The sequence below is a fragment of the Leguminivora glycinivorella genome, chromosome 13 (assembly GCF_023078275.1).
Source record: "Leguminivora glycinivorella isolate SPB_JAAS2020 chromosome 13, LegGlyc_1.1, whole genome shotgun sequence".
Lineage (NCBI taxonomy): Eukaryota > Metazoa > Arthropoda > Insecta > Lepidoptera > Tortricidae > Leguminivora > Leguminivora glycinivorella.
The window spans coordinates 4,907,228-4,934,952 of record NC_062983.1 but is presented as its reverse complement, the minus strand read 5'-3'; the positions used below and the strand labels follow the sequence as shown (position 1 = coordinate 4,934,952).

The 27,725-nt window shown below is 38.3% G+C and overlaps 1 protein-coding gene, 1 long non-coding RNA gene and 1 other non-coding gene across 3 annotated transcripts; 2 read left to right on the top strand and 1 right to left on the bottom strand.

The window, feature by feature from the left end:
- Positions 1-5,118: 5,118 nt before the first annotated feature.
- On the bottom strand, positions 5,119-6,416 carry LOC125233002. The gene is made up of 2 exons (XR_007177811.1): positions 6,013-6,416; positions 5,119-5,238 (listed from the first exon to the last, which is right to left on the bottom strand). It is a non-coding gene; the product is annotated as an uncharacterized LOC125233002 (long non-coding RNA).
- Positions 6,417-16,248: 9,832 nt separating this feature from the next.
- Trnat-cgu lies at positions 16,249-16,320 on the top strand. The gene has a single exon. It is a non-coding gene; the product is annotated as a tRNA-Thr (tRNA).
- A 1,469-nt stretch (positions 16,321-17,789) lies between these two features.
- Positions 17,790-23,803, top strand: LOC125232983. Its single transcript, XM_048138845.1, has 5 exons — positions 17,790-17,888; positions 20,121-20,290; positions 21,209-21,401; positions 22,642-22,849; positions 23,523-23,803. The coding sequence occupies exons 4-5, from the start codon at positions 22,743-22,745 to the stop codon at positions 23,725-23,727; spliced, it is 312 nt and encodes a 103-aa protein (XP_047994802.1). The 5' UTR covers positions 17,790-17,888; positions 20,121-20,290; positions 21,209-21,401; positions 22,642-22,742; the 3' UTR covers positions 23,728-23,803.
- Positions 23,804-27,725: the final 3,922 nt, after the last annotated feature.

Genomic DNA, 27,725 nt, shown 5'->3' with positions numbered 1-27,725 from the left:
TTATTGACTATACTCGGTGTTTGCGTAGTTTGGTGAAGTTTTAGTGCTCCGGTGCATATACTATACTGAAATAATAAAAATAATGCCTAGAAAACCAATAAAGTTGTTAAAATATGGATTAAGACTGGGTAATATTTCATGTAAAAAACAGTCGCCAAACGTTCACCAAACGGTCGACAAACGGTCGCAAAATAGTCGCAGCGTACACGCGTGACCGAAAGCAGTGAATATTTATTATATTTTCAAAATGGCTTCATGTATTAATTTTTCCAGGTATCCTCAAACTTTATAAAAATTAAATATGCCGTCGTACTCAGTTGCCCTCACTAAAGAAGATTAAAAAAAAATTGTAACGTGCGTACCGAGCTGCTGGGTTGTAAAGGATCGGGGATCATATTATTATGGTCTCTTATAGAGCAACTAGTATTTTGCGGCATTTCACAATTGACACTTGTTGAAGTAGTCGTCATTAATATTACTATCAACATTAATTTCAGCGATCTGTACTTCTTAAGTCAAGATTTTTGTATAGATAAGTGTCTACAAATTTGTAATGTTAAAGATACATAAATAAAACGTAGTAGAGTAAATAATGTGTTTTTTTTGTAACCCAAACAAAATACTTGTAGATACGAGTGCGGAAAATAGGAAAATCGATACGAGTAGCGATAAATTAATACACGAACGAAGGGAGTGTTTTACTTCGACACGAGTTGTGAATGTCCTTTTCGCACGTGTATCGTACGACGATTTTCAGTACCTAAATCTAAGCTAAGAGTTTCGACCAGACAAGAAATGAATCATTGCTTGATTTGCTCGCACTACTGCGTTAGAAAAAACAGCATCTGCACTGAAAAAAAAACTATCATTGCGCAACAGAAATTCTATTAATATCACAGTAAATACTCTATTTCATTTGATTCCTACTTTTATTGTGTAAAGCAACACTACACTTCATTTTTATCAATAAGAATTAAAAATATATATGTAATACATTAAGTAACTATAAAGTGCTTATCTATTTGTATTATCATTCTGCACTTTTCTTAACTTTCCCACATTTCTATAAAATGTCGAAGAGTGCTTAAATGGTCGTCGTCGTTTATTATTATTTAATTCGCTCATATTTAAATGATTCAAAGCAACCAGTCCACAACTTCACAAGACAGTTTGAGAAACCTTCGTATTTCAGATTGTCATTTGCGGATACAGTGGTTTAGGAGCAGTTCGGTAATCAGACCTACACATGTGTGTGTCATTTTGTTAGCGTAACGAGTGCACACGACGACTACATTTTGTTATTGTATCAATACGGTCGCATTGTTTGCACGACGTTACCACGCGTTATGTCACATTTGACAGTTAGTTACTGATTTGAAGATTTTGCGACTGAAATGGTTGTATGGGTAGTAAAACCATAATTATGTTCTACCGACCACGGTCAAGATTAAACTACTGGGCATAATTATTAAAACCCATTTTTACTGCGATCTAAACTTAGAGTTTGATTAAATATGCTCTAGTTTCGTTCGATATTTGCCAAAAATTTTTATTATACGAACTTGTTGAAACTGAAAGTTCCATCGGACTGTTGGATATGCCAAAAGTTCAGTTTGGGACGAGGTTAAAAGTTTTAGTTTTGTGCCTAACTTTCAGCTTAAATGTAAAAAAATATGACTAAAACTGCTAAAGTATGTCTGACAGAATACGACCTTAAAAGAATAACATCCTATCATTTTAAATGTTGACAACACACCTACAACCTTTCTGGTGTTTTATGTGTCCATGGGCAGTGGTGATCACTTACTATCAAGCTATACATCTGCTCGCTTGCCATCCGTCTCATAAAATCAGAACACTAAATGTAATTTTCAAAATATAATAAAATGCAACAGTAAATAAATTCATAAAAGTACCCAAAGGAGATAAAATTTTCTCACATGAAATTCTATATCCGGTGAAATCCGGTCGTATCCGGTTTCGGTAAGGATGGAAATCAGGTTAGGTCTTGCTACTGCTTAGTGCTTAGCCTCAAGTGAGTTGCGGCGATATTCTGATTTTACAATCTGGGCTGATATCGCTTGGTTGAAGTTAGAACATACCTATCTATTTCGTTCAACATTTTTTAGCAGATATTTATTGATACTTAAAAGTGCAAAGAATGATTTTTTTGAGATTTTTTGATGGGATTTTTATTTCTACAGATATTAAACCTGGAGAAAAAAATTTAGTAAAGTTTAATGTAAATATACCAACAAAGTCGTGGCAATTGTGATCTTCAGTAGTTACCTTGTTGTATTGCTTAAATGAGCATTTCTTTTTTTTTTGCAACTTTTATGAAGTGTGATATTTTTGAAAAAAAAAAATGCTATTTCTACTCAGAATTACTAGCTTTTTCAATCCTAGTAGTTAAAAAAATTGTCCCATACGATTTTTTCTTATTTTGTTACCATTTTCCGTACATGTTGTATGGGGTAACAAAAGAGGAAAGTAACAAAAATGTATGGATTTTCTGGGACACTTTTTGTCTCCCAGTGAGATTGAAAGTACTCGTGATTCTGAGTACAATTGACCTAAAATTCCCTAAAACAATCAAAATTTTTTTATTAGCAAAAAAAAAAAAAAGAAATGCTCAAATGTAAATGTATGAGCTTTCAATAAACACTGATGATGAGTCTAATCTAAACAAGCCAAATGAGAACACTTTCCCTTACAACACACTTATCGGTTTTGACTTTATATATAGACAGATAAATGATTTATTGTCACAACATGATCGCTACAATCTGTACCTTATAATATATCTTAAAGTTATATGTTATATGTAACCTATACAATATTTACAAGGAAATTTAACCTAAAATCTAGGTAAGGTGCACTAGGGTATTTCCGAATGATTTTTGCACTAGTTGATAAGGTGTAGGTATGTGTTTCCATGAACCAGTCAGTGTAGCAAAGTTTTTAGACGGAAATAGTGAATAACACACTTCCTAGATGGAATAGCCTAACAATGGATTACAGAATTTTTCATAAATAATGTAAGATTTTTAAAAGTATTTCAAATCTAGTTTGTTTTTTCGTTGCAAACGTGCAATTCCGAATTGGTTCGGGTAAATCGTCCGAATACACTTGAAAACGAGTTTTATGTGTATTTCGCATAAGAAACATATTACTTTTTTGATTGAAATTACCCTCCCTGCTCCTTTTACTCGATTTGGCGTATATGAGTACTTATACATGTATTTGTCAAGCTTTTATTTCGGATTTACCCGATCAGGAATCTGTGGTACTCAAACTTTAATGACACATTTATATCCACCATCAATAGTTTCCAAGGGGTCGCCTTATGATAATGTAGGTACCTACTTAATAAAAATCCACATATTAAAGCCTTACGGCCTTATTCATAAAAAGTTACAACCTATTTAAAACGTTGTTGATGTGCGGATGTCAAAAAACCTTATTCATAAACGCACATTAGCGCTAAACAGTGCATCATCTCTTGTGTAAATCCTCGAAATTTTAAAATGAGCTCGACCCCAGTTTAACGGGATTTTATCTCTAATATACAAGATGGCCGCCTCACATCAGCTGGTTTTTGACAGCAACTCATGAACTGATATGAACCCTCTGAAACGAGTGTTTGTTGCCTGTTCTTACATTTTCTCAGAAAAATGTATTATGTTTAATTAAATTGACAAGCTAAAATTATTATGAAGTGGCGCAAAACCAAAATAATATGTGTTGTGTGCAATGCGGTCTACTTATATACCTAAATTGAAGGATCTAACAGACTTTTGATCGTGTCGAAGAAAAAGTGCATTATATAGGGAAATAGTTCAGAGGCGAGGTGGTAGAAATAGGTATGTAAACCCTTTAGTTTTCATTACTTACTTGCCGACGTCTCTTACCAGGCTTTCCATATGTACTTCAAATCGTACTAGATATAGGAAAGGACTCGCGCGTGAGAACGCACGGTTGTGCTAGACCACTTAAATTTAAGTTATTTCTACAGCAACCAGGTTAAATATAAGATACCTTAGCTTAGTAAGGTGGTATCAAAAGCATAATAATATGGTCTCCACCTGGAGATGAATAACTATCCTATTGTATTTGCATTACAGTCACCCTCATGTTTTTACCTGTAGATATACTGCAGTGTTTGTTTGATAAGTAAGCTGCAAAATTATAATGTTGAAATATATAATATCTCATGTTTTGCAGCCTGATGTTAATTAAAAATAACAATTTACTACTTTCAATATAGGGACAAATCAAATTATTTTATTATAATTATATTTTTATCAGTAATTTATAATTTACTTTCAGGTAAAAATATTGTCTGGCAGTAATGAAACTTTTAATGAAGCGATGCAACCTATGCTGGCATGTTATTGGAAAAGTTGTGTCCAATTTCGCCATCAAGTGAAGAAAGTCATCACAGGTAAAATGTTTGTATTACTTACCTATTCATAATCATGATTTAAACATGTTGAAATATATAAGCACTAAATTAGATACGGAATACCAATTTTTTCCCATATCTCATCGCCAGAGGTTAGCTACTTTCCTACTAATTTATCATATCAGTATGAAACCACCCCGCCGACCATCACAAATAATATAGGTAAGTACCTTTGTAGTTTTTACTGCCACTCAACTGTCCTTTATGTTACTCCGGTAATTATTTAATTCTACAATATAATATTCAAAGGAACCTAGCACAAAAATGTATGGTTTAGGTACATTTTACACTCATGGATGTACCTATTTGTATATAATTTTATATGTTACCTGAGCTTCCTTTAATATTCATTTCCATTTAGCCTGTCCGTGTCACATTTGACTTGCTGCCATGCATCAGGCAAGGACAAAATGTTAGATTCTAGTCCATATCCCAGTGTATAAGTAGAATAGAATTACTATGACCTATGAAATTTGCAATAATAGATAAATGATTACTACCTACTCACTTCACTAACCAACTGGAGTGAGTTCAAATGACATTTTTACATACATTTTTCATATAAAAAATATATGTAATGTACATTTCAACTAGGCAAATAAAACAAATCATAATGTTTATTTTAGGAAAATTAAAGTAGACATTCCTCTTATTAAAAATATTTATTTACATTTGCTGAAAATCATGGTAGTTATAGTTTTTATTTGTTACAGTTTGCTGCCTCCCTCTGCTGCTGCTGCTCAGTCCCAAGCTGAAGATGGAATTGTCAGAATCTGAAAAAGACACATCAGACATAAATAAAATATTTTTAATGAACATGTTTTTCTTTAATTTTTAACTATTATGTGATAGTCATAATTTTAACGGATAGATTGTACAATGCAATTTCATTTAATAGGCTCTCTGACTAATTAATACTATCATGAGAACTCATTGTACATAGTTTTATATCAAAATAGGAATAGTATCATTTTGAAATGGTACATAAGCAATAGAGAACTGAAAATGGCTAGGCTACTCTTTGTTTGAGAGTTTGAAATAACTATTAAGTAAATTTATTTAAAAAGAAACAAAAAGTTTTGCATGACACAGGCAATGTCTGGTAGACAAGTGCCCAAACTAGGGTTATAGGAGAGTATACTCCACAGTACAGAAGACAATCTTATTAACGTTCTTTATAGCAAAATAACACAGGTAACCTAATTACATTTTAGTTTTGTTCACGACTAAACTACATCAAGACACGTATGTACCTACTAGCTTTTGCCGGCGGCTTCGCTCGCGTTAGAAAGATTTCCTATTTCCACAATCACGTCAATTTGTCTCCGTTTTGCCGTGAAAGACGGACAAACAACACTTTCCCAGTTATAATATTACTATGAACAAAATAACCACAAGCAGGTTTGATTTATTACTATTAGAGTAGGTATCGGTATCCTTCAACTCAAGTTCATACTTAAACATGACTGACAAGTGACACTACTCTCACCGTTATAATTATAACAGTGTATGTTAAGAAATAAATATAAAAAACGATGTAAGCTTACCTGGTTTGCCTTCATCGATTATAGATGCGGATTATATTATAGTGTCAATGTTGAAAAGGCTTACAACGCGCGGATTGTATCAATTGTATGGTGGTCGCCGGTCGCCGGTCGCCGAGGTTAAAATAAAATCGCCCGTCACACGATCTTATTTATGAATGTGCCACAGACGCTATTCCTATTGAAATATTAATATGAATTCAGATCACAGGTTAAATAAAACAATAACACCATCCATCTAGTTTCTAAATTTACGATTTCCCTTCTAGAGCGGCTGTCAAATGGCTGTCAAACTTTTTTTTAATTTAAAGTTCAGCCACGTTTTTGTCTATGATTTGTCAATAATGCCAACATAATAAGCCTAAACAGTTCATCAAGTGCATATTTGTTATTGTGCTGTTAAAATGGGTTTATGAATACTACCTCACAACAACCGTGCAATAAGCAAGCCGTTAGTCTTTAACCTTGAAAAAAACGCAAGTAATGCACATAAACTTAGGTAGAAGACCTCCTAGGCCTTTATCAATCCATGTTGATGACACACGTGCTTCGTTGAAATTCACCGAACGGACCTGAAGGCAAATGTACTGTAATTTATATTTTGGAATCGTTATATCCGAATAACAAAAGAACTTAATTTTGTTTGTTTGAGAACCACTGGCTATTACTTTGAGAAAACAAGGTCGGGTAATTCCGGTACACTTTGTGACACGGAATTCCCCACGTCGGGTAAATCTGAAAATGTAATAAAATTCAAGCTAGAATAGTTTAAGCCGATTTAAAATGGCTAAAAAACGAAAATCTCTCGAACACAAAGGCAGTCAATTCATTTACTCACCAAAGTACAGAGTTAGAGATGGTCGTCTAATTCCGAATGACAAAAAAGCGGGAATTTTTCACTCGCTCACTAATCTGATGCGCCACAAGCGTAGTTTCGCCGCTAGCGTCTCAAGCCAACTTACGCTGGGAGGGAGATACTTGAACGTCATAGGGTGCGTTGCCAGAGCAAATTATGTAGCCGCGTTTAGTAGATATTAGTAATTTTCGGAATATCCCGAATTTCGGAATTAGCCGAGTAAACCATATACGTGACAAGTTTAGTGGACAGTCTCAGCTATGTGCTGGAGCCTCACCTTCCGGCGTGGTTTCAGCGCTGATTTTCAGCCTGCCCGGGTTGAGACGGTGATACAAAACGACTACTAAGTACTTACATAATTATAATTAAAAAAAAAGAAAAAAACAAGGATGCAAAATTTAAGTTTCCAATTATTCCAAACACACAAATTACTTACAAAACCTTGAAAAAAAGATATACAGTGTGTGTATTCCATACGGGCGAATATCTTAATGACGATTAGTATCGAACCTGAGGAGCCTAACTAGATGTTTTTTTTTTTTTAATAGATGAGAATTTTTTTTTCATACATAATAATTCAGCACGCAATGTATTATGTCCACATCAATTAGCGTACCTACCTAAAAGTCATTACGACATGACGTTTATGTCATGTCAAATTAATTGGATGGTGTACGTTGCTGCTGGGCCAGATTTCAAAAATTAATTACTCTTAATTAATAACACTTTTTAACAAAATGATTATCCTATACAATTCGTATCATCAGATACTATAACTGGATAAATTATTCGCCCGTATGGAATCCACACGCTGTATTTTAACATGAAATTAAGTAAATACTTAGGTAGGTACACTGAATATGGAATTATATTGGTACATTGGTAGGTAGTATTCAAAAGTCATTTTGCCTTTTTAAGCAACATGGGTTTCAGTTGGTCTTTGAACACTGTTTGGGACATGTTTTATCGATGTTCTGAAAAGAAGTGGTCCGTCGAGTTTCTTGCCGGTCCCATAGTGGATACCCTATGCTACTGCTGGCTGGGAGGGCCCAACAGGGGGGACTGAAATCTTCTCGAGGCTGAGGCGTAGGGTTAGAGCCGGCGTAGCTTTATTTGACGTTCATATGCGCATTGTAATATGCCTACTTCAAAAATAAATATTTCATTTCCATTAAATATTTCATTTTCATTTTTCATTTTCTTTGTAACAATTTTAAAATCATTTTCAAATCAGAATCCCGCTCAAGTTGTAGCTGCAGAATTTTGCGATTTGTGAAATCGCTGCCGCACAAATTGGACAACTCTCGAGTCTCATGTGATGTACTCGGGCTAACGAGCGAGCCACTCCGCTACTCTAATTTAAAACGTGTTTAAATTTGTCTTTTCCGCACTTGTATAGCACCACACTGGTGTGAGAAAGAGAGCATTTTCATTGATTCTTGAAAAATGGATGAAAAAACTGCATTTTATCCGCAAGAGTGAAAAGAAATTTCACGATTTTTTAAACTTGATGGCCTAAGCTGGCTGGTAAAATAAATAAATAGGGCATTCGAACACAGATTGACTGAGCCCGACGGTAAGCTTACACTTTCGAAACACAGATTTTCGCTACATACGGGGAAACATGTAATCGGCTAGCTTCTACGAGCGGTGGAAGCGAAAGTGTTAAGAAGGCTTGTAATGTGGGTACTCGTACAACGATATAATATAATATTAGAAAACGTCCATGACTCAGAAACAAATATCTGTGCTCATCACACAAATAAATGCCCTTAAATACTCAATACAAAATATTCAATACATTGTGCAACAAGGGGAGGAAGTTGAATATTACTAACGAGAGTAAGTTAAATTGCGACGGCGTGCCGGAGCGATTTAAAAACTCGAGTTTGTAATATTCGTACTCCCTGAGTTACACACAATGTTTTTCATCACACTCGCAATGTAAAAAATATGTAAATAGACAAGAAATTTAATTATTCCCTTGGGAGAACGACTTTTCTATAACTCACGCTCCGCCTGCGTGCGATAGCACATTTAAAGTGCGGGTGTGATGCAAAATAATTTGATTTGTTGGGATAGTAGGAACATGAACGCAATAAATGAATGAATATGAATATGTAAAGTTGAATAATAGGTACCGCTTTAAATTGTCGAGTAGCACCACAGATGTCATATAAACCATAGATCAAGCAAACGTATCTACTTAGCGTGTCAAAAGAACTCAGTGAAATCCACTGAGTTGTCCGTCTTTAATCGCAGCTTGCAGCTTTCGGGCGTCAATTTTTGTAAGTTGAAGTCAACAAAAACATTAAAAATGCCTCGTTACATGATATTTAATTGCAACAACATAAAACTTATCAACACTCAAGGGCCTGAGACATATTTAAAATCACAGGCAAGTAACAACTTCAGTACAAAATCTGACACGCTCGGCCGCCATACAAATAAATGAACTCGTTTCTTCTATCTAAATCTAATTCTGTGAGTAGCACATTTGCAGAAGCAACCTATCTGTCTATTTCCTACTCAAACTCTAGTAAGACTAATACGAATATCCCATTGCTGCAATTATTGACTACGCTAAGTTTGCACAAGCCAGTCGGGAACTAATAACTGTTTAATAATCGCATACGCGAACAAGTTAGTCTAACAACACTAGGTACTATTACTAGCAGACTTACACCAAAGAGGATCGAGTGTATAGCCTCGTCCTGCACGGGAAGCATGCAGGCGTATCATGCTTCAAATTTTATCACTTATCCGCGTGGATAATCCATCTGTCACTCTCACACTGACATACTTGCCAAAGCGTGACGGATACTTTATCCACGTGAATAAATGATAAAATTGGAAGCATAATACGCCGGCTGGTCGCGCGATAGACGTTAAAATATCAGGCCGTCCCTATCGCATTTACTAATAGTGCGATAGGGACGGCCTGCTATTTTATCGTCTATCGCGCGACCATGCTTCCCGTGCTGTCCACCATATCATAGAGGAATAAGTGAAGAGTTGTAACTCCATACATCAGTAAATGCGAGTTATTTGTATAGGCATAGTTATAGTGACATCTAGCGACAATCGCGCGTCAATCACGTACGTACGTATTTAAAACGGCCTTTTTCATTATGGCGCAAAAAAGGTGTGATACTCAAGACGTAACAATGAGCCAAAAAACTAAACGGTCCGACACAGATTATTTTCATTGTTCAGATTCTCAAGTTTCGTTCCGATTGATTAAGTTTCGAAGGAGGAAACAGTCGAGATAAGAACCTCGATTTTAAAGAGTCAATTTTTTTGATAAATCTAATTAATTAATAACACTAGTATCTTAAACTAGACTCCCCAATTTGAAGGGGGGGGGGGGGGGGGCTCCTTTCCATTTTAGCATTCTCGCTCCCGTAGAGCCTTACAGCCTTATTCATAAACGTTTACTAAAGTTATCAAGCCGATAAAGTTCGTTTGTCTCTTTCTATCACACTAACACGTCGGAAAGGGACAAACGAACTTTATCGGCTTCATAACTTTAGTGAACGTTTATGAATAAGAGGGTTAAAGTATATTTTTACGGTATATTTTTTAGGATGCAACGAGTAGTTTGATATTGTCCTAAGCTGCTTCTCCTCATAAATCTATCCTCACGTACCCCCAAAAATACATCACAAGCATAACACTGCAAAAGAGACTTTACACCATCGCGGTACGAATCAAATTCCATGCGAGCGTGCTCTAAAAGCGACACCTGAATTTCAGACAGCCAAAATATTGTTGGAAGGAGGAACGAAAAGACAGATGTTGTTGTTCAATTTCACGTTAATGGGAGTAAAAACTAGGGGGCTTTTCAGGTCAGGGGTCGTGAATCTATAGGAGTTCGTGTTTTCGGTTAGGAGTGTTAGCTAGGTTACCATGAGTTTGATACTATTTTCAATAACGTCTACGTAATTATTTTTTCCCCTCACTAGCTCGGAAACACGTGTTTTGTCCTTTAATACCAGCGGGTAAAAACGCACTTTATCCACTAGTGGGTAAAGTAGTTTGACCTTGAATAAATTCAAATTAACTGCTATAAAATTGATAAAAGTAGGTGAATCTAGTAATAAAGATGATTTACTACCTGTGGAATTACTGGAAGCAGTGATAAACGCATTTTTTGCGTTGTAGTTTCCTCGCTATATTGAGGGGAAAAGTTTTGTGTTACACTCGGGTGCAAATGTATTTTACTTCTCGTTTGTTAAAAAACTCGCAAGTTCAGGATTCTATTCTCGAACCACTCGTTTTGCTCGTGGTTCAACTATAGAATCCTTTCACTTGCTCGTTTTTCAATTCCACACTCGGCGTTAAAATACAACTTTGCCCCCTTGTATAACAAATAACTATTAAAATCGCGACTTCATCACGTATAACTACATTATTAAACTGACCTCCAACACAGTCTTATCTATTTCTTAATTATGTAATGCTCTTAATTACATTGCCTAATTAACAAGAAGTTGGTAAAATTAATAACATAATATATGCAAAATAATGCTACCGATGATAACCTACAATATTATTCTGCGAATTAAAATACAGCTGTGTATTCCATACCTACGGGCGAATATCTTTATAACCATTACTACATACATTATTTGCCCGTATGGAATCTACACGCTGCATAGTCTATGATATATTGTGCTAAGTTGGTCATTACACACGAGGCGAAATTGTGCACGCAAGCGAAGCGAGTGCGCATAAGAGAGCCGATTTATGCCAATGCACACGTGTTTCATACGATGTTTTTCAACACACTTATTGAAATCTTTGGCTTGCTCGGGTGTCAATATTGGCAAGACACACAACAATGAGGAGGCACATTGACATTTTATGCCGCCAGGCAGCGCGAGAGAGAAAAAAATATCATCTTCTCGCTCTCACGTATGAAATTCTTTATCTGTACAATGGGCTAATTAATAATGTGGCACCATCTGCCAGTGTGCCTATTGCACTGTGACTTCACACTTTGACAGTATTTCTGTATACTTATATGTACTTATAAGTATACTCGATACTGATTTTATCAAAGACTATAAAATTGTAATCGTCCTTGGTTTTATTTATATCGCTAGAAAACGGTGCCGAGCATTTGCTTCCTTTGAAAAAAAAAAATGGTTTAGTCTTTATATGTATATATAGATTTTATTTATTTAGATAACGATTACTTGCGATCGTTGGATAATTTTATTGGCGATAGGTAAATGAACCGACTAATTTACAAAAACCAACATAAGTAATAGTACATTCCGATACAGGTGCGGCAAAAGGAAGTTCCACGTCACCATGTCTTTGCCTTTGGCTAGTCTAAAAAGTTCGAAACGAGTGGCGATAAATCAAAACACGACCGGTGGGAGTATTTTAAATCGACCCTTGTTACGAATTTCATTTCGCACGTGTACGTTTTTCAATAGGTACAGCTGGCTTTCTGAAATTTCGACATGACAAGACACTAGTGCAGGCAAAAAAGCTTAATCTGTACCGAAAACTATCTTTTCAGGCGGGAATATACAGAGTGGGGCCTGTAACAAAGGCGAAGAATTGAACTCTAGGCTATTCTCCTTATACTGATCAACATTTGTTCGGCGACTTTTAAAAATAACTTGTATTTTGATTTTTATCACCCTTGAAAGTTTTTTCTAAGAGGTAATGTATTGCGAATTCCGTTAAGCCAAAAGTGTGACAGACAACGTCAATGACAACAATAATGGCGTACATTGAAGCTAATATTTATTTTGTATGAAAAATTAAAAATTTAAAACCTTCATAATTTTTAAAAGTCACTGAACAAATGTTGATCAGTATATAAGGAGAATAGCCTACAGTTCAATTCTTCGCCTTTGTTACAGGCCCCACTCTGTAGATCTAGAGGCCGTATTCGAGTCTCCCGCAAGTTTTACTATTTTAACTACTTATAAAACTCCCGTGAGACTCAAACATATTTAAAAATGTGTTAAGCGGGTTACTTACGTGTTAAGTCGATATAGCGTTCGTCATGTTTCGATCCATTTTCAAGGACCTTTCTCAAGAGTAGCGACCCCGCCTTTACATATCGAGAGCGCGACGCATACTGCGGGCGCTTGCTCACTGTTTTTTTTTAACATAGTTTTACTACTTTTAAAATTAATATCCAAAAGTCTACACTCCATTCAAATGAGTCTTAAGCCAATCCAAGCCAGATCCAGCCAAGATCTTTTGTTACCATATGTTCATTGTGAATAAACGATTTCATTAAAAAATCAGAATAGTCCAGGAACAGAGATGGAGTTCCTGAGAGAACGGTGCTCGTAAACTCTGCTCATAATGTGTTTTTTCGAGCACAAAGTGCCGGGAAACTATCTTGGTGACCACAGCCTATGACGCACAGATGTTCTAAAACAGATCCAAATATTGGAATAAACTATAGATCAAGCAAACGTATCTACTTATCGTGTCAAATGAACTCAGTAAAATCCACTGAGTTGTCCGTCTTTAATCGCAGCTTGCAGCTTTCGGGCGTACTTTTTGTAAGTTGAAATCAACAAAAACATTAAAAATGCCTCGTTACTTGATATTTCATTGCAACAACACAAAAAACATGAACACTTAAGGGCCTGAAAGTCGCACCGATAGTAGAAAAGTAAGAGCGAATCAACTAGCATTGCAAATGGGGATGACGGGATGGCAAAAGGGTCATCCCAGTCATGTGACGAGAAAGGTATTACGAATGAATGTGGAAGGAAGTAAGGAGAGGAAAATCGAAGAATAGGTGGATGGACTGTGCGAGATGACATTAAACGAAAGCAAGTTAATTAGATGACAGGTGATATCGATGTATGGAAGAGGAAGATATACGCTAGAGATGCAACGAATAGTTGTTTGGCCGGATACCGGATACCGAATATTCGGCCCGATCATCGGCTGAATATTCGGTATCCGGCCGCCGAATATTCGGACAGCAGAATTTTACCTACAATACCTACAATTTAAGCAGGGAGCCGGCGCGTCGTGCAGGTTTTGACTTGTTTCGTAGTGAAATTCGCGCGGAGTCCGTTTTTGTTTAAACGTTTATTTTTTTAATAATACAGGGCTATGATTATAAGTATTATAACCGCAACTGTTTTTTTTTTTACATTTAATTTGTTTACCCCAAAATCATTCAATCAAAAATAACACATCCGGTATCCGGCCGGATAGTACGTCACTATCCGGTATCCGGCCGAATATTAAAATAAGGGCCGAATAGGCCGGATACCGAATATTCATTCGGTGCATCTCTAATATACGCCGACCCCAAGTAACTGGGAGAAGGGCAAGAGAATGACCATGATCATTAAACTAAGAGTTTTTATTCGCATGAAGCATATTCATTAACCATTTTATCACAACGTATTGTAAAATTGCACAAATAAAGCATTACGTGTTTAAGATATATATCTACTTGTTTTGTGTAACCTAGTTATCAAAAATAAGGTTATCATGTAATTAAACACATAACAGGTCTACTAGGTAGGTAATTTTGATTTTACTGAATTGTGTATGCCTACTTAAACACAATTTCATTATTGACTATGCCAATCACTGAACTATATTTAGATAGAAGAAATAGTTTAATCTATTTGTATAGGGGCAGTGCGTGTCACATTTTACTGTACTGTGTACTGGCATTGTTATTTACCATAGGAAATATGTCTCTGGCTCTTGAGGGTTCATAATTTTTCTTTTTTAGCAATTAAATATCACGTATCTTGAGCCGGGAAGTGGTAGATCCATTTCTTGGCGCAGAGGCCTGCGGAAATTGGACGCCTTCCGGCCTGAGGACTTATGTATCTTTAAAACTTCGACTAGTAATTTCAAATAACTATACACTTGACTTAAAGAAATAATAATAATTACATTTCTAGTAAAGATAATATATATCAAGTATCAACGGTTCCAAGTAACATGCCCGGAGCTCCAAAATCGTCATTTTCATTTCATTGTAATGTGTCATTTTCAGAATTTTACTTTTCTTTATATTTAACCGCCGCCCCAAATCTCAAGCAAGGTAATTCTCAATTCGTCTGTATGTTTTTTTTAATGTTTGTTCCACGATATCTCCGTCATTACTGGACCGATTTTGATTTTTTTTCATTAAATGTATTTTCCGGTACATTATGTCCTAACATTCCATTGTGTCATTATGTGAGAGGCTGGCAACCTGTCACTGCAATGTCACAGTTTCGTTTTCTGTCAACCCCTTATTTGCCAAGAGTGGCACTGAAACTTGAGTAGTGTCATGTGCTCTGCCTACCCCTTCATGGGATACAGGCGTGATTGTATGTATGTATGTCCTAACAATGTCTTATCTTACACAGTGGTCCGGTTAACAATGTGTACTGTCATTTCTTAGTCCTGCGCTAGACCTAGACGTTACTTACCTAACTGATTTAATTATACAGCTAATGAATTTTTTCTTCAGCAGGTAACAGGTTTCTGTTGTGTATTTTTAGAACGTGCACATTTACGGGTAGCCATGTTTACTTTGGCCTCGTTAAATGCTCAGATCTTGAGTCTGAGTTTGTAATTAATTCTGAAAAGTGCATTTAAGTATATACGTAATACAATAATACGTATTTGGATCATTAATTAACATTAAATTTATTTTAAGTATCTTATTCTGAAATATTGCGCGTACCTACCACGTAATGCTTAATCATTGGGGGACACCTTACACAGATAGACCTCAAACTACTTACTGATGTAAAATGACAATATTTAGAACCCATAACTTTTTTTTTAATAAAATGGCTTCAGTCCATTATTGGGACTATTTCGCCAGAGTCAAGGCACACCTCGGACACTGGCGATCAAATATATTGAAAGAGGCGCATTCCTAGCACACAGTCTTAGCTCGTGTAGGTGAACGCGTACTATGCTTGTATGAGTGAAATATGACAGGTCGACTGTTCGTGTTTTTGACAGGCGGTAACTGTGAGGTAACCGAGAGGGGGTGGGCGGCACTTTCAGCGGGGAGCAGGAGTGGCCATACTGTACGATAGTACTCTTTATTATACTGTGGTCAAGGTGATATGAGCTAATATTAATTAGTGATTTTGGTACAGTAAGTACGACAGTATACGGTGAGTTAGCACTTGTAAATTGATAGCTAGAATTTACAAGCTTAACTTACAACTAGGGAACAAATCAAATTATTATATTGTTCCGTAGTTGTATAGATGGCAGCACCATCTCTCTCGCTATATCGTAATCCTGCAAAGGATTCATATAGGAGGTGCATGCACTAATTGCTCGCCCTTAGAGTTGGTCTAAAGGCGCCTAGCCTTATCAGAGATAACATACACTAGAGAAATTTCGTCGGGTACCACGGCGGGCGGGTGGTCTAGTGGTAAAGACGTTAGCCGCGTAAGCTGAAGGCCCGGGTTCGATTCCCGGCTCGGCCACCAGTGGGCCTTGTCGTTTTTTCTTTCGTGTATGATATCTATTTCAATTTATAAGCTTAACTTACTTTAATAACTTATTTTATGCGTTTAAAATGTTGCTTTAAATTTACCCAAGATATTTTTATTACTACCTACATTTTCTGCAGCATTGATTTTAGTTACCTTCCTGTCGTACATTTCCGTTCGAGAATAGGAAAATGGATTCAGCGAATTGTAATTAATACCGTTTTCATCTGGGCAAAGAAATCTCCATGGAACCACTGAAGCATGTAATTGCATACTAAAATAACAGTTAAATCGCGAGCCAGAGTTAAACCAATCAGGTGCAGACTTTGGGGTTCCAAATGCTGCGAGCAAATCGCCTCAGAGGGTCGTTACCGTTAAGTAATATGTTGCCCTCAACCAAACTGACGACCGAGGGCATAAAACAAATCAGCTACAGGCTTTGTCAAACTTAAACACTAAATAACCTAGGGTATGGTGCCAACCCGGACCGCAGCTGCCCCAAAAGTTCCCATAACACTGGCCGCGTTACCCCGTTGAATAGCCAGGGAAATTTGTTAGACCAGGTACGATCCGGAACGAGAATTGCAACCCCTGCCTCTAAGCCGCCGACCCAATTCCCACACAAACTCCTTAGCCTCCGCACCCCAAGGACCTGCAGTCTCCACCGCAACTGGTATAAAATCATACGTTGGTTGGTTGGTGGTTGGTTGGTTGGTTGGTTGGTTGGTTGGTTGGTTGGTTGGTTGGTGGTTGGTTGGTTGGTTGGTTGGTTGGTTCGTTGGTTGGTTGGTTGGTTGGTTGGTTGGTCGGTTGGTTGGTTTGGTGGTTGGTTGGTTGGTGGTGGTTGGTTGGTTTGAGTGCTTTTGCTTCGCAGCATATTCGGCAGCCGCACCAGCAGCACTGATGGTTTGACACACATGGGACGGTGCAAAGGTGCTAACGCACGTTGCGTCCCATAAGAGGCACCGACCTTTCTGCCAAGGAACCAACGTAAGACCATCTGGCCTCTTGCCATCATCACGGCATAATCCCGGAGGCTCTAGGACACAGGGTACATTGACAGAAACCAAAGCATTGAGTGGTTGTGGGTTTACTACTTGCATTATAGATCTCGGTTCGCTCCGTGAAGGACAATGAGATAGTGAAATCAAAGGGTTTTTTCAAATTTTTAATTTTGTGGTTAGGTTATGATAAGCAAAATATACGTATGTAGGTATGTACAAGACAAGTTATAACAACCATTTACCTTAAAGTGACTTTACAAGCATTTGGTGACGCGTTAAGAATTTCACCTCCCCCTTTCTTGCCGTCAGTGTCGTAGAAGTCGACTGTGGGATTAGGTGGGGCCATTTCGAGTCATTAAAATATAACAAAAACAATACAACGAAAAAAAATTATAAAATGCATTGAGCGAACGCTCGCTAAGCTACGATAACATAAGACCTGCTTTGAAGTAGAAGAATAATTGAAAAAATCGTGTTAGTTTACGAGAAATGTTCATTCCTTTTGTGTTCTTGTGCTTATTTACATGGAAAGCCACGGGAACCAGCAGTGATTGTAGGGTTGGTACATTTTCTACGAATAACTTAACCACAAAATTAAAATTAAAAAAAAATCCCCGACATAGTAGACAGATTTTCATGAAACATGGCGAAGAACACTCCCGATTAACTCAGCTTTCAAACAAAAAAAAACTAAATCTAAATCGGTTCATCCGTTCGGGAGCTAAGATGCCACAGACAGACACACACACAGACAGACAGACAAACAGACAAACAGACAGACAGACCGACAGATAGACAGACAGACAGACACGTCAAACTTATAACACCCCTTCGTTTTTGCGTCGGAGGTTAAAAATGTGTTCAAAAGATGTCAAATAGCAAAACCTGTATTTGGTCGAAGAATACTTAAAAGCGAGCAGGCACCGTAGCCGAATGGCATTTCTGCGACGCGAAACGCCACCAAAACGTCGCAGAAATAGTAGTCTGGCTCTGTCGCGCCAATACACAAGATTTAATACATTAAGTAACTATAAAGTGCTTATCTATTTGTATAATCATTCTGCACTTTTCTTAACTTTCCCACATTTCTATAAAATGTCGAAGAGTGATTAAATCGTTGTTTATTATTATTTAATTCGAAAAAATCTCGGTCGTCGTTGTTTATTTTTATTTAATTCGCTCATATTTAAATGATTTAAAACAACCAGTCCACAACTTCACAAGACAGTTTGAGAAACCTTCGTATTTCAGATTGTCATTTGCGGTTACAGTGGTTTAGGAGCAGTTCGGTAATCAGACCTACACATGTGTGTACAAATTATGTCATTGTCACTGTCAGAAACCGTTCTGACAGAGACAATGACAGCTACAAATTCGTCCACTTGTTGTTACCGTTATGTGTGCATACGTCGACTAATAAAGTGTCGTTAAAAATCGTTCTGTCAGTGACATTGACAGCCACAGATTCGTACACATTTTGTTACCGTAACAAGTGCACACGCCGACTACATTTTGTTATTGTATCAATACGGTCGCATTGTTTGCACGACGTTACCACGTGTTATGTCACATTTGACAGTTCATTACTGATTTGAAGATTTTGCGACCGAAATGGTTGTATGGGAGATAGCTACGAAAGAGATATTATCGTGAGCGGTTCGTGAGCGTGCATTCGGCTACGCACACAGCTTGGTTTTAACTCTTTTTAGGGTTCCGTAGCCAACTAGGAACCCTTATAGTTTCGCCATGTCTGTCTGTCCGTCCGTCCGTCCGTCCGTCCGTCCGTCCGTCCGTCCGTCCGTCCGTCCGCGGATAATCTCAGTAACCGTAAGCACTAGAAAGCTGAAATTTGGTATCAATATGTATATCAATCACGCCAACAAAGTGCAAAAATAAAAAATGGAAAAAAATGTTTTATTAGGGTACCCCCCCTACATGTAAAGTGGGGGCTGATTTTTTTTTTCATTTCAACCCCAACGTATGATATATTGTTGGATAGGTATTTAAAAATGAATAAGGGTTTACTAAGATCGTTTTTTGATAATATTAATATCTTCGGAAATAATCGCTCCTAAAGGAAAAAAAAGTGCGTCCCCCCCCCTCTAACTTTTGAACCATATGTTTAAAAAATATGAAAAAAATCACAAAAGTAGAACTTTATAAAGACTTTCTAGGAAAATTATTTTGAACTTGATAGGTTCAGAAGTTTTTGAGAAAAATACGAAAAACTACGGAACCCTACACTGAGCGTGGCCCGACACGCTCTTGGCCGGTTTTTCGTAAGATGAATCGTTAATTATTTTAGGACGGTCATCACCGTCCTCCTTGCGTTATGCCGGCATTTTGTCAAGGCTCATGGGAGACTGGGGTCCGCTTTGACGACTTATCCCCTAGATTTGGCGTAGCCACTAGTTTAACGACAGCAACTGCCATTTGACCTTCCAACTCGAAAGGTAACTAGGCCTCTTATTGGGATTACGCCGGTTTCCACACGATGTTTTCCTACACCGAAAAGCGACTGGCAAATCACTGAACTTTCAAATGTCATTTCGCACATAAATGAGGAGGCACACTGACATTTTATCCCGCCAGGCGGCGCCTGTGCAAGTGTCTAGGCATGTCACTGTCATTCATATGTGAGAGAGAGAAAAAACATATCATCTTCTCGCTCTCACGCATGGACTAATAGGGTGGCTTGAGTATGCCTCCTCGTTCCGATGAAATTCACGGTACAGAAAATAAAGTAACTCTCGTCTAGCATATTTCGAGTGATTTTTTTTATTTTTCAAGCTAAGAAGCGTGCACGTCCGGCAAGATGGCGGACTGTGCTTCGAGGTCCTGCCTTGGCAGCTGCAGCCTGTTGACCTTGACAACCATTTGAACTATATGCGAGAGAAGCTGAGGACCAGGTCCCCAAAGGATTATAGGAAGGTGTCTCCTCGTCAGGCGCTGGTGAATAGGTTGATAACTTCTTTAATTTATTGCACTTTGTTCGCAATTTTTTGCCAAATGCTCCATATAAACTTCCATCCCCCATTTTAGGGTGCGCGGGGAGCCGGCCGGGGCTGGCATCGTTCATGTAGGGTTTGAAAGATCTATAAGTAAAGGGAGTTATTTATTATGATTACTTGTACAGGATTATTACGTGGGCTATCAAACGACTGCTTGGAATGATACATGAGGCCCGTTTCTCAGAAGGTACAAGCCTTGTATTACAAGTGTGCGACCTGTCAAATCGTATGGGTTGTCATGGAAACACACTTGTAATACAAGGCTCGTACCTTTCGAGAAACGGGCCCATGGTCCCTCTCTGTAGGCCTAGCACATGATGGCCGCGGGAGTATGTCGCCGCGAGATAGATGCCACGTCTTCTTCTAACTGTATTAATGACATAAGGACGGGTAGTCTATCTCGCGGCGACATACTCCCGCGGCCATCATGTGCTAGGCCTACTGGTCCGCTTTGGTTTCAGTCATCAGGGGGCCGATTTTTGAATCTCACGGCGTTCGAATTCAGAAAATTGTCACTGAAAATAGTAGGCAATTCACCGTTTTCAACCGGTATTTTAGTGACAGTGAGACTCAAAAATCGGCCCCCTGGTGCCTATTGAACATTTAAAATTCTTCCATTGTTCAGTCCACATCAATTAAAAATGTGATTCACACAAATAAATAAATTTAGAAAATGTACATACTTAAATTCATGTTTCTATTCCATAACGCTGTAGGTAGTGGACATGAAACTGTTCAACTTTTAATGCCACTCTTAGCTTTTAACGGGTTAAAAAAATTTGAAATTGTTGAATACAACAATAGTAGTGACAGGTTGCACACGCTACGGTTAAACTGATAATTAAATTTGTAAGTCTTATATTTCAGCGAAGTGTCAAGATACGTCGACACAGTCTTGGCACCATTCCTGGACGCATACCACCGGAACATCCAAACCTCGTACCAACAGTTCACAGCCAAGCTGCTGAGGAGGATTAAAGACGAGATTAACCAAGCGGTGCAGAAAAACAGAAGTTATACGATGTGCTTATCCAGCTGGCTGATGAATTAAAAGTGCCTGGTGAGAAATTTCAACAACCTCCACGGATTGGATGCTAACTCCGGGTTGAACGCAGACGAATGATATGATGAGTATGGTGACCCTGTGGCACTCCACCTAAGGTGGTGACGGAATTTGTTGGAGGACCGTTACTCCTAGCAAAAGAATGTTGGATCCCTCCGTTTTAATTTTAGGAAGATAAATTAGTCTTACTTATTTCATTAGCTTCTGCCTTACATTGCCCTTCTGGCACATCGATAAAATCGTATACTGGCCTCTAACTTGACTGCTTGCCACTTATACCTTTTCTGTATATCTACTATTTTTTTTTCTGGTACCAGTGTTTTACTTCCACCAAATTTACCCATCGATAACTGGGGTATTTAGCCGGGCGAAGAATTGTTGTGTTATCGTTTCAAGCTCGTTTCGCTAAGATATTGTGCTCTCGCATTTCCTTCACCGAGATTATATTTACATCACGCAAAACAGTCACAAAAAGGTCAGATTTAACATTGTCTTCGAAATCGATGGAATCAAGCGTTACTTTCGAAATCCATGTCAATCAAAAGATATTACTTTCACACTTGACTATCATGTTATCCGGACCAGCAAAGTAATCTACAGGATTTTGGCTGTCTTTCCATCTCATCATCATCATCCTCCTTGCGTTATCCGGGACCATGGGGGCCTGGGGCCGACTAATTTTTAGGTCTCACTGTCACTAAAATACCGGTTGTAAACGGTAACTTGCCTATTATTTTCAGTGACAATTTTCTGAATTCGAACGCGTGAGACTCATAAATCGACCCGCAGCAAAGTAATCTCCAGGATTTTGGCTGTCTTTGCATCTCATCACCATCATCCTCCTTGCGTTATCCCGGCATTTGCCACCGGCTCATGGGGGCCTGGGGTCCGCTTTGACAACTAATCCTAAGATTTGGCGTAGACACTAGTTTTTACGAAAGCTACTGCCATCTGACCTTCCAAACCGAAGGGTAAACTAGACCTTATTGCAATTAGTCCGGTTTCCTCACGATGTTTTCTTTCACCGAAAAGCGACTGGCAAATATCAAATGACATTTCGTCAACAGATCGACCCCACACATTCCGCCAAAAAACTCATTGGTGCGAGCCTGGCAAATATCAAATGGGTTCGAACCCGCGACCTCCGGAACGAAAGTCGCACGTACTTACCGCAAGGCTACCAGCGCTTTAGCGTTGTCATTGCATCTATTTAATAAAATTGATTCAATATCCACAGCATCTTGTGACGAGGAGCGTCGCGCTGCACGCACACTGGCCAGTCAGCATGTCTCTGACATCCACAAGTGTGTGGAGGCAGCCAGAGACGGCATCGCTAAGATGGGCGTTTACGCTGATGAGATGATCCAAATCACTAGACAGCATATGCAGGCCCAGGTTACTGATGCAACCAAGTCGTTTAATGAAGGGACCGTGGCTATACCAAAGTAAGTGTCGAATGTCTCCTTGCTGTAGGGATGGCATTCCATCGGCAGCGTCTTGATTGATGTCACAAAATCCTACTGATAAGTACATCCAGACATTTTGCATTGCTTAGTTTACCGAGTAAATATTTAGTATCAGTCTCTGTACATACGTTCTAAGACCACCGCAAAGATCCAAATTCAAACTATGTACATATACGTCACTGTTGCATTAGTGAAGCAATCAAAAACAGTCCATTAGGCCATTTAGTCAAAACTTTGTGCTATACATTTCCTCCAGTAACGCTAACTTGGACTCATTTTATCCAGATTGTTTTTAATACTACGTCGGTGGCAATCAAGCATACGGTCCGCCTGATGGAAAGCGGTCACCGTCACCTATGGACGCCTGCAACTCAAGGAGTGTCACATGCGCGTTGCCAACCCATTATTGTGCTGTAGATTGGCAGAATTATACAAATGTTGTCTGGAAAAAGCGAGGCCTTTGCCAGTAGTGTGACACTAAATCAGGCTACTAAAAAAACGATGACTGGCGCCATAGCATGCTGACAATAGAAGAGACCGAGGCACGCTATAATTATGAAACTCCGTCTTCTATGACGATTGATTCACATGACGCTTTCCATAAAACAACGCTTCGGCCCAGATTCTTCCTTTAAAGTTGATAAATTTTCAGAGGTGACGTCCCAGCCTGCATGCAAGAGCTGTCCCGTGCAGCAGCCAACCTTGGGTACGAGTTGGATCTCACCCTGACGAACGCTCGTCGCTTCAATGAGCAAGCGTGCGAACAGCTTTCCACTTGTACTACGCATGCGCGCCGCGCGTCCGATGACGCGACTGCTAAATTGAAAGAACAACTGTACCAGTGTGTGTACGCCTAATGTAAGAGCGGAGCGGGCGAGCGCGCAATCTATGCAGCGTGGACTCAGGACACTTGTCAGATGTTCAATTGTTTGACATGCACGCCGCACGCCCCGCCCCGCTGTACTCCTAATATGAGGCCTTACACTAAGGCACTGGTCCCACCGCGAGCCAGTAAGCTATGAGCTATCGGCTATAAAAACGAACAAAAGATAAGCACTCCCGTGCAAATAAAAGAGACACGGCGATATTGATAGCTCACCGCTGGGCGAGTAACTATAAACATCGCCGTGTCTCTTTTATTTACGCGGGAGTGATTATCTTTTGTTCGATTTTATAGCCGATAGCTCATAGTTTACTAGCTGGCGGTGGGACCAGTGCAAGCGTGATAGAACAGACAGTACTGAAAACCTGACAAATTTAATAGACAGGGGACCGCTTTTAAAATACTAACATTCCTATTTTTTTTTTACTAATGTTAATAGTAATTTCTACTTTTTATGGAAATACATAAGATAAACCGAAAACTATTTTTTTTTTACTTTAACTGAACTCATAACATTTTTTTACTGTTTCGCTCAGGAAATGGTTTAATTAAATTTTTTTTATTTATTTTCCTTCTTAAGTTATAAAATACAAAACCACTTACAAAACAATACAAAATATATAAACACATTATAAAAAGAGTTTTGAATGATTCACGGTTATTTTCATTAGACTTATATTGACCGGGATATAGACCGTGATTACCTTTTTGATTTTTGTCTAGCTCCCGATATTTCGACGCAGTTGCATGCATCAATTGCATCATGATCACGGAAAACTGACGAAGGCGGGTGGATGTTAAAGTTATAGAATAGACAGCGCGCGATCTACCCTCCTTCGCGCGCGTCGGCTGCGTTCACTTTCAGCGTTACCCCTGGTCGCATTCACACTCGATGGTCTGTCCAAACACACTACACTCACAGTGTCACTACGTTTGTTCAATTCTGACTTCACCGGTTTTTTACACAAACAAATCACTGGATTCCATACATTAGATAGTTTGAAGTCATCCTCACGATTGAAATTTTTATATTTGTGAATCTCAATGGCTTCTCTTACCAATCTCGGTATGTAGTGGCGTTCCGTCGAAATTACCTTAGGACTATGCAACTCGATCCAATGATTTGCACCCAGTCTCATTGAGTCCAATGAGATGTTGAGCAATAGCCGACGTGCGAGTATCGTTCTTTTTGACTGCAGCAATGTGTTCTTTAATTCTGCAGGCAATAGTGCGCTTGGTCTGCCCTATGTAAGAACTGCCACAACTGCACTCAACTTTGTACACACCAGGTTTTTCCAGAGGAAAATTGTCCTTAGGTGACCGCAAGAACTGTGCAATTTTCCTGTGTTGGGTGAAGATAGTTTTTACAGAGTAATTGTTTAGTATTTTAGAGATCTTATCTGTCACTCCCTTTACGTACGGCATAAACGCTGGTTGTCTCTCTACGCGATGAGTGAGGTGCTTGGGTTTTGCATCCCGTTTATTAACGTCAACTCGGTAACCATTTCTCCTCAGGACTCTCTGAACATGGTTCAACTCCTGTACAAGATGAGAGGAGTCACACAAAGCGTGTGCTCGATTGGTTAGTGATGTTACGACCGAGTTTAACTGTCTGGGATGATGGTGTGAGCTCGCATGCAAGTAACGATCTGTATGCGTCGGTTTCCTATAGACAGAGTGTCCCAGCGTGCCCTCAGTTCCAACCTTCAAGCTCACATCAAAAAATGCAATACCCCTATCTTTTTCCATTTCCAATGTGAACGACATGGATCGATGCACGCTGTTCAGGTGTCGTCTGAACCGATTTAGATTTAGTTTTTATTGTCTGAAAGCTGAGTTAGTCGGGAGTGTTCTTAGTCATGTTTCATGAAAATCGGTCCACTACATTTTTTCAATTTTTTTTTGTGCCAAGATTTGGTTGACGTTCTATCCATACTAATATTATAAATGGGAAAGTGTGTGTGTCTGTTTGTTCACGGCCAAACGGAGCGACGAATTGACGTGATTTTTTAAGTGGAGATAGTTGAAGGGATGGAGAGTGACATAATGCTACTTTTCGTCTCTTTCTAACGCGAGCGAAGCCGTGAGCAAATGAGTATTCCGCCGTGAGTATTCTATAAAAAAAGTTTATTCAGTGTAAGGAACTCGTTGAAGACGTAATATTGTGAAATATTTGCAGCAGTTTAAGATATTGCATTTTTGTTTAAGCAAGTATATTATCTAGTCTGTCAGTGTACGTGTGATATTCAGCATACTGTTGACTCATGACTATGGGAACAAATCAAATTGTTTTAACAAATGTTTTGATTTGTTTTTTTTAAGTAGTCACACTATATATATAAATAAAAAAATTAAAGAAAAAATGACGGACACCGCCAGTGGCGAAGGCCGGATACGAACTGGCGTCTTTAGTAATCTGGGCTAACGCCATGAACCCCTAGGTCACCCAGTCACAGCTCGTAGTTCTTAGTATAATGTTGAATATTTTTATTAAGGTCCAACCAAGATTCTCGGCCGCGAATAAATTGTATGGAGTCTCGGCCGGCCGAGAATCTCGGTCGGACCTTCATTTTCATATCCAAACATTATCAGCTTCAAAACCCAACCCTTAACTCAAATTATAACCTTTTGTTCGTCCAGATTTACAGTGCCAAATCAAATTATTTAAATATCTCAACAACGCCAACTAATGAATTTAAATTACTTTCCACTAATGAAAACTGCCGTTCATTTGAATGTTAGTTTTCGAATAATTTTTGCATAATTTTGTAAGTTTGGTGAATTAAAATTGTTTACTTATAAAATTTAAACTATCGAGAGTCATATTTAAGCAATTTTATCTTGCTCTGGTACCTAAACATAGATCTCTAGAAATATTTGTCGTAAATCTTAGAAACCTAGGTTTTTGTTAGCACTAACACACCTAACAGTTCATAATAAAATTGGACAAAAAGTATAATATTCATATGCCACGAAGAAACAACTAATAAAACAAAGTAAAGTCAATATTGCATTTAAAGAAAAGGCACAAGTGTCTGTATTATTAATTTTTGACACTACCAACCATATTCCTCTCAGTGAATTACGAATCTACTTACAAAGATTATAATTATCTAATGTCAAAGGACATACATACGGTACGTACTGTTTAATGTATCCTCCTTTTTTTGAAGAACTGCATTGTAGTTTGTTGTAAGTGAAATGGCTGACTTAATATTATTAAGCTTTGACTTTTTGCGAATGTAAGCGTTTTAATTAAGAAACGAATACCGCACATGTAACACCCCTGGAGTTGCAAACGTTAGGCTACGGGAACTGCTAACCATAAGAAGGGCTGTATGTGTGTTTGTCGCCGTGTGGTATAAAAAAAAAAGACTTAAACATTAGTGGCCCTAATAAAGAACCCTGAGCAACCCAAATATACAACACATACGGTATGGGTTTTTCCTCATAACTACCACTGTATAAATCACGTTTGCGAAGGAATAAGAATAAATAAGGCCCCAGAATACCTCTAAAAATATACCTGTGCCGTCATAACATAGGCCGCGAAATGTATAAGCCTATAGATTGTACATATACTACTAGATGACGGGTATGTGATGTAAGCGCGGTGTTTCTATTACGAAAGTAAATCTATACGCCACGAGCCGAATTTTCGACTCTTGATTTCGTGATCCGATGGCCGAGTGGTTCAGACATCCGTCCGGTAAACGGAGGACGCTGGTTCAATTCCAGGTCGGGACACTGGGAGGCCTTGGTCTTTTTTTTTCTGTATGTGACCTTTATTTAATGTTTATATACGACCGACAGCTCCAAAATCCATATGATTTTCATAAAAATGAAGAGAAAGCACTACCACGTTACAGATTGAAGATCGAGTAGAGAAACTATATCTGTCTCTCTCAGTAAGCAATTTATGCTTCAGTAGAGTGAGCAGGATGACAGTATATAGTCATTTAGAGCACTGCA

Bases quoted from the DNA above. Each gene is read 5' to 3' on its own strand.
- LOC125232983 (XM_048138845.1), top strand. From the start codon at position 22,743: ATGGGCGTTTACGCTGATGAGATGATCCAAATCACTAGACAGCATATG. The intron at 22,850-23,522 runs GTAAGTGTCGAA...ATAAATTTTCAG, and splicing joins GGGACCGTGGCTATACCAAA to AGGTGACGTCCCAGCCTGCA.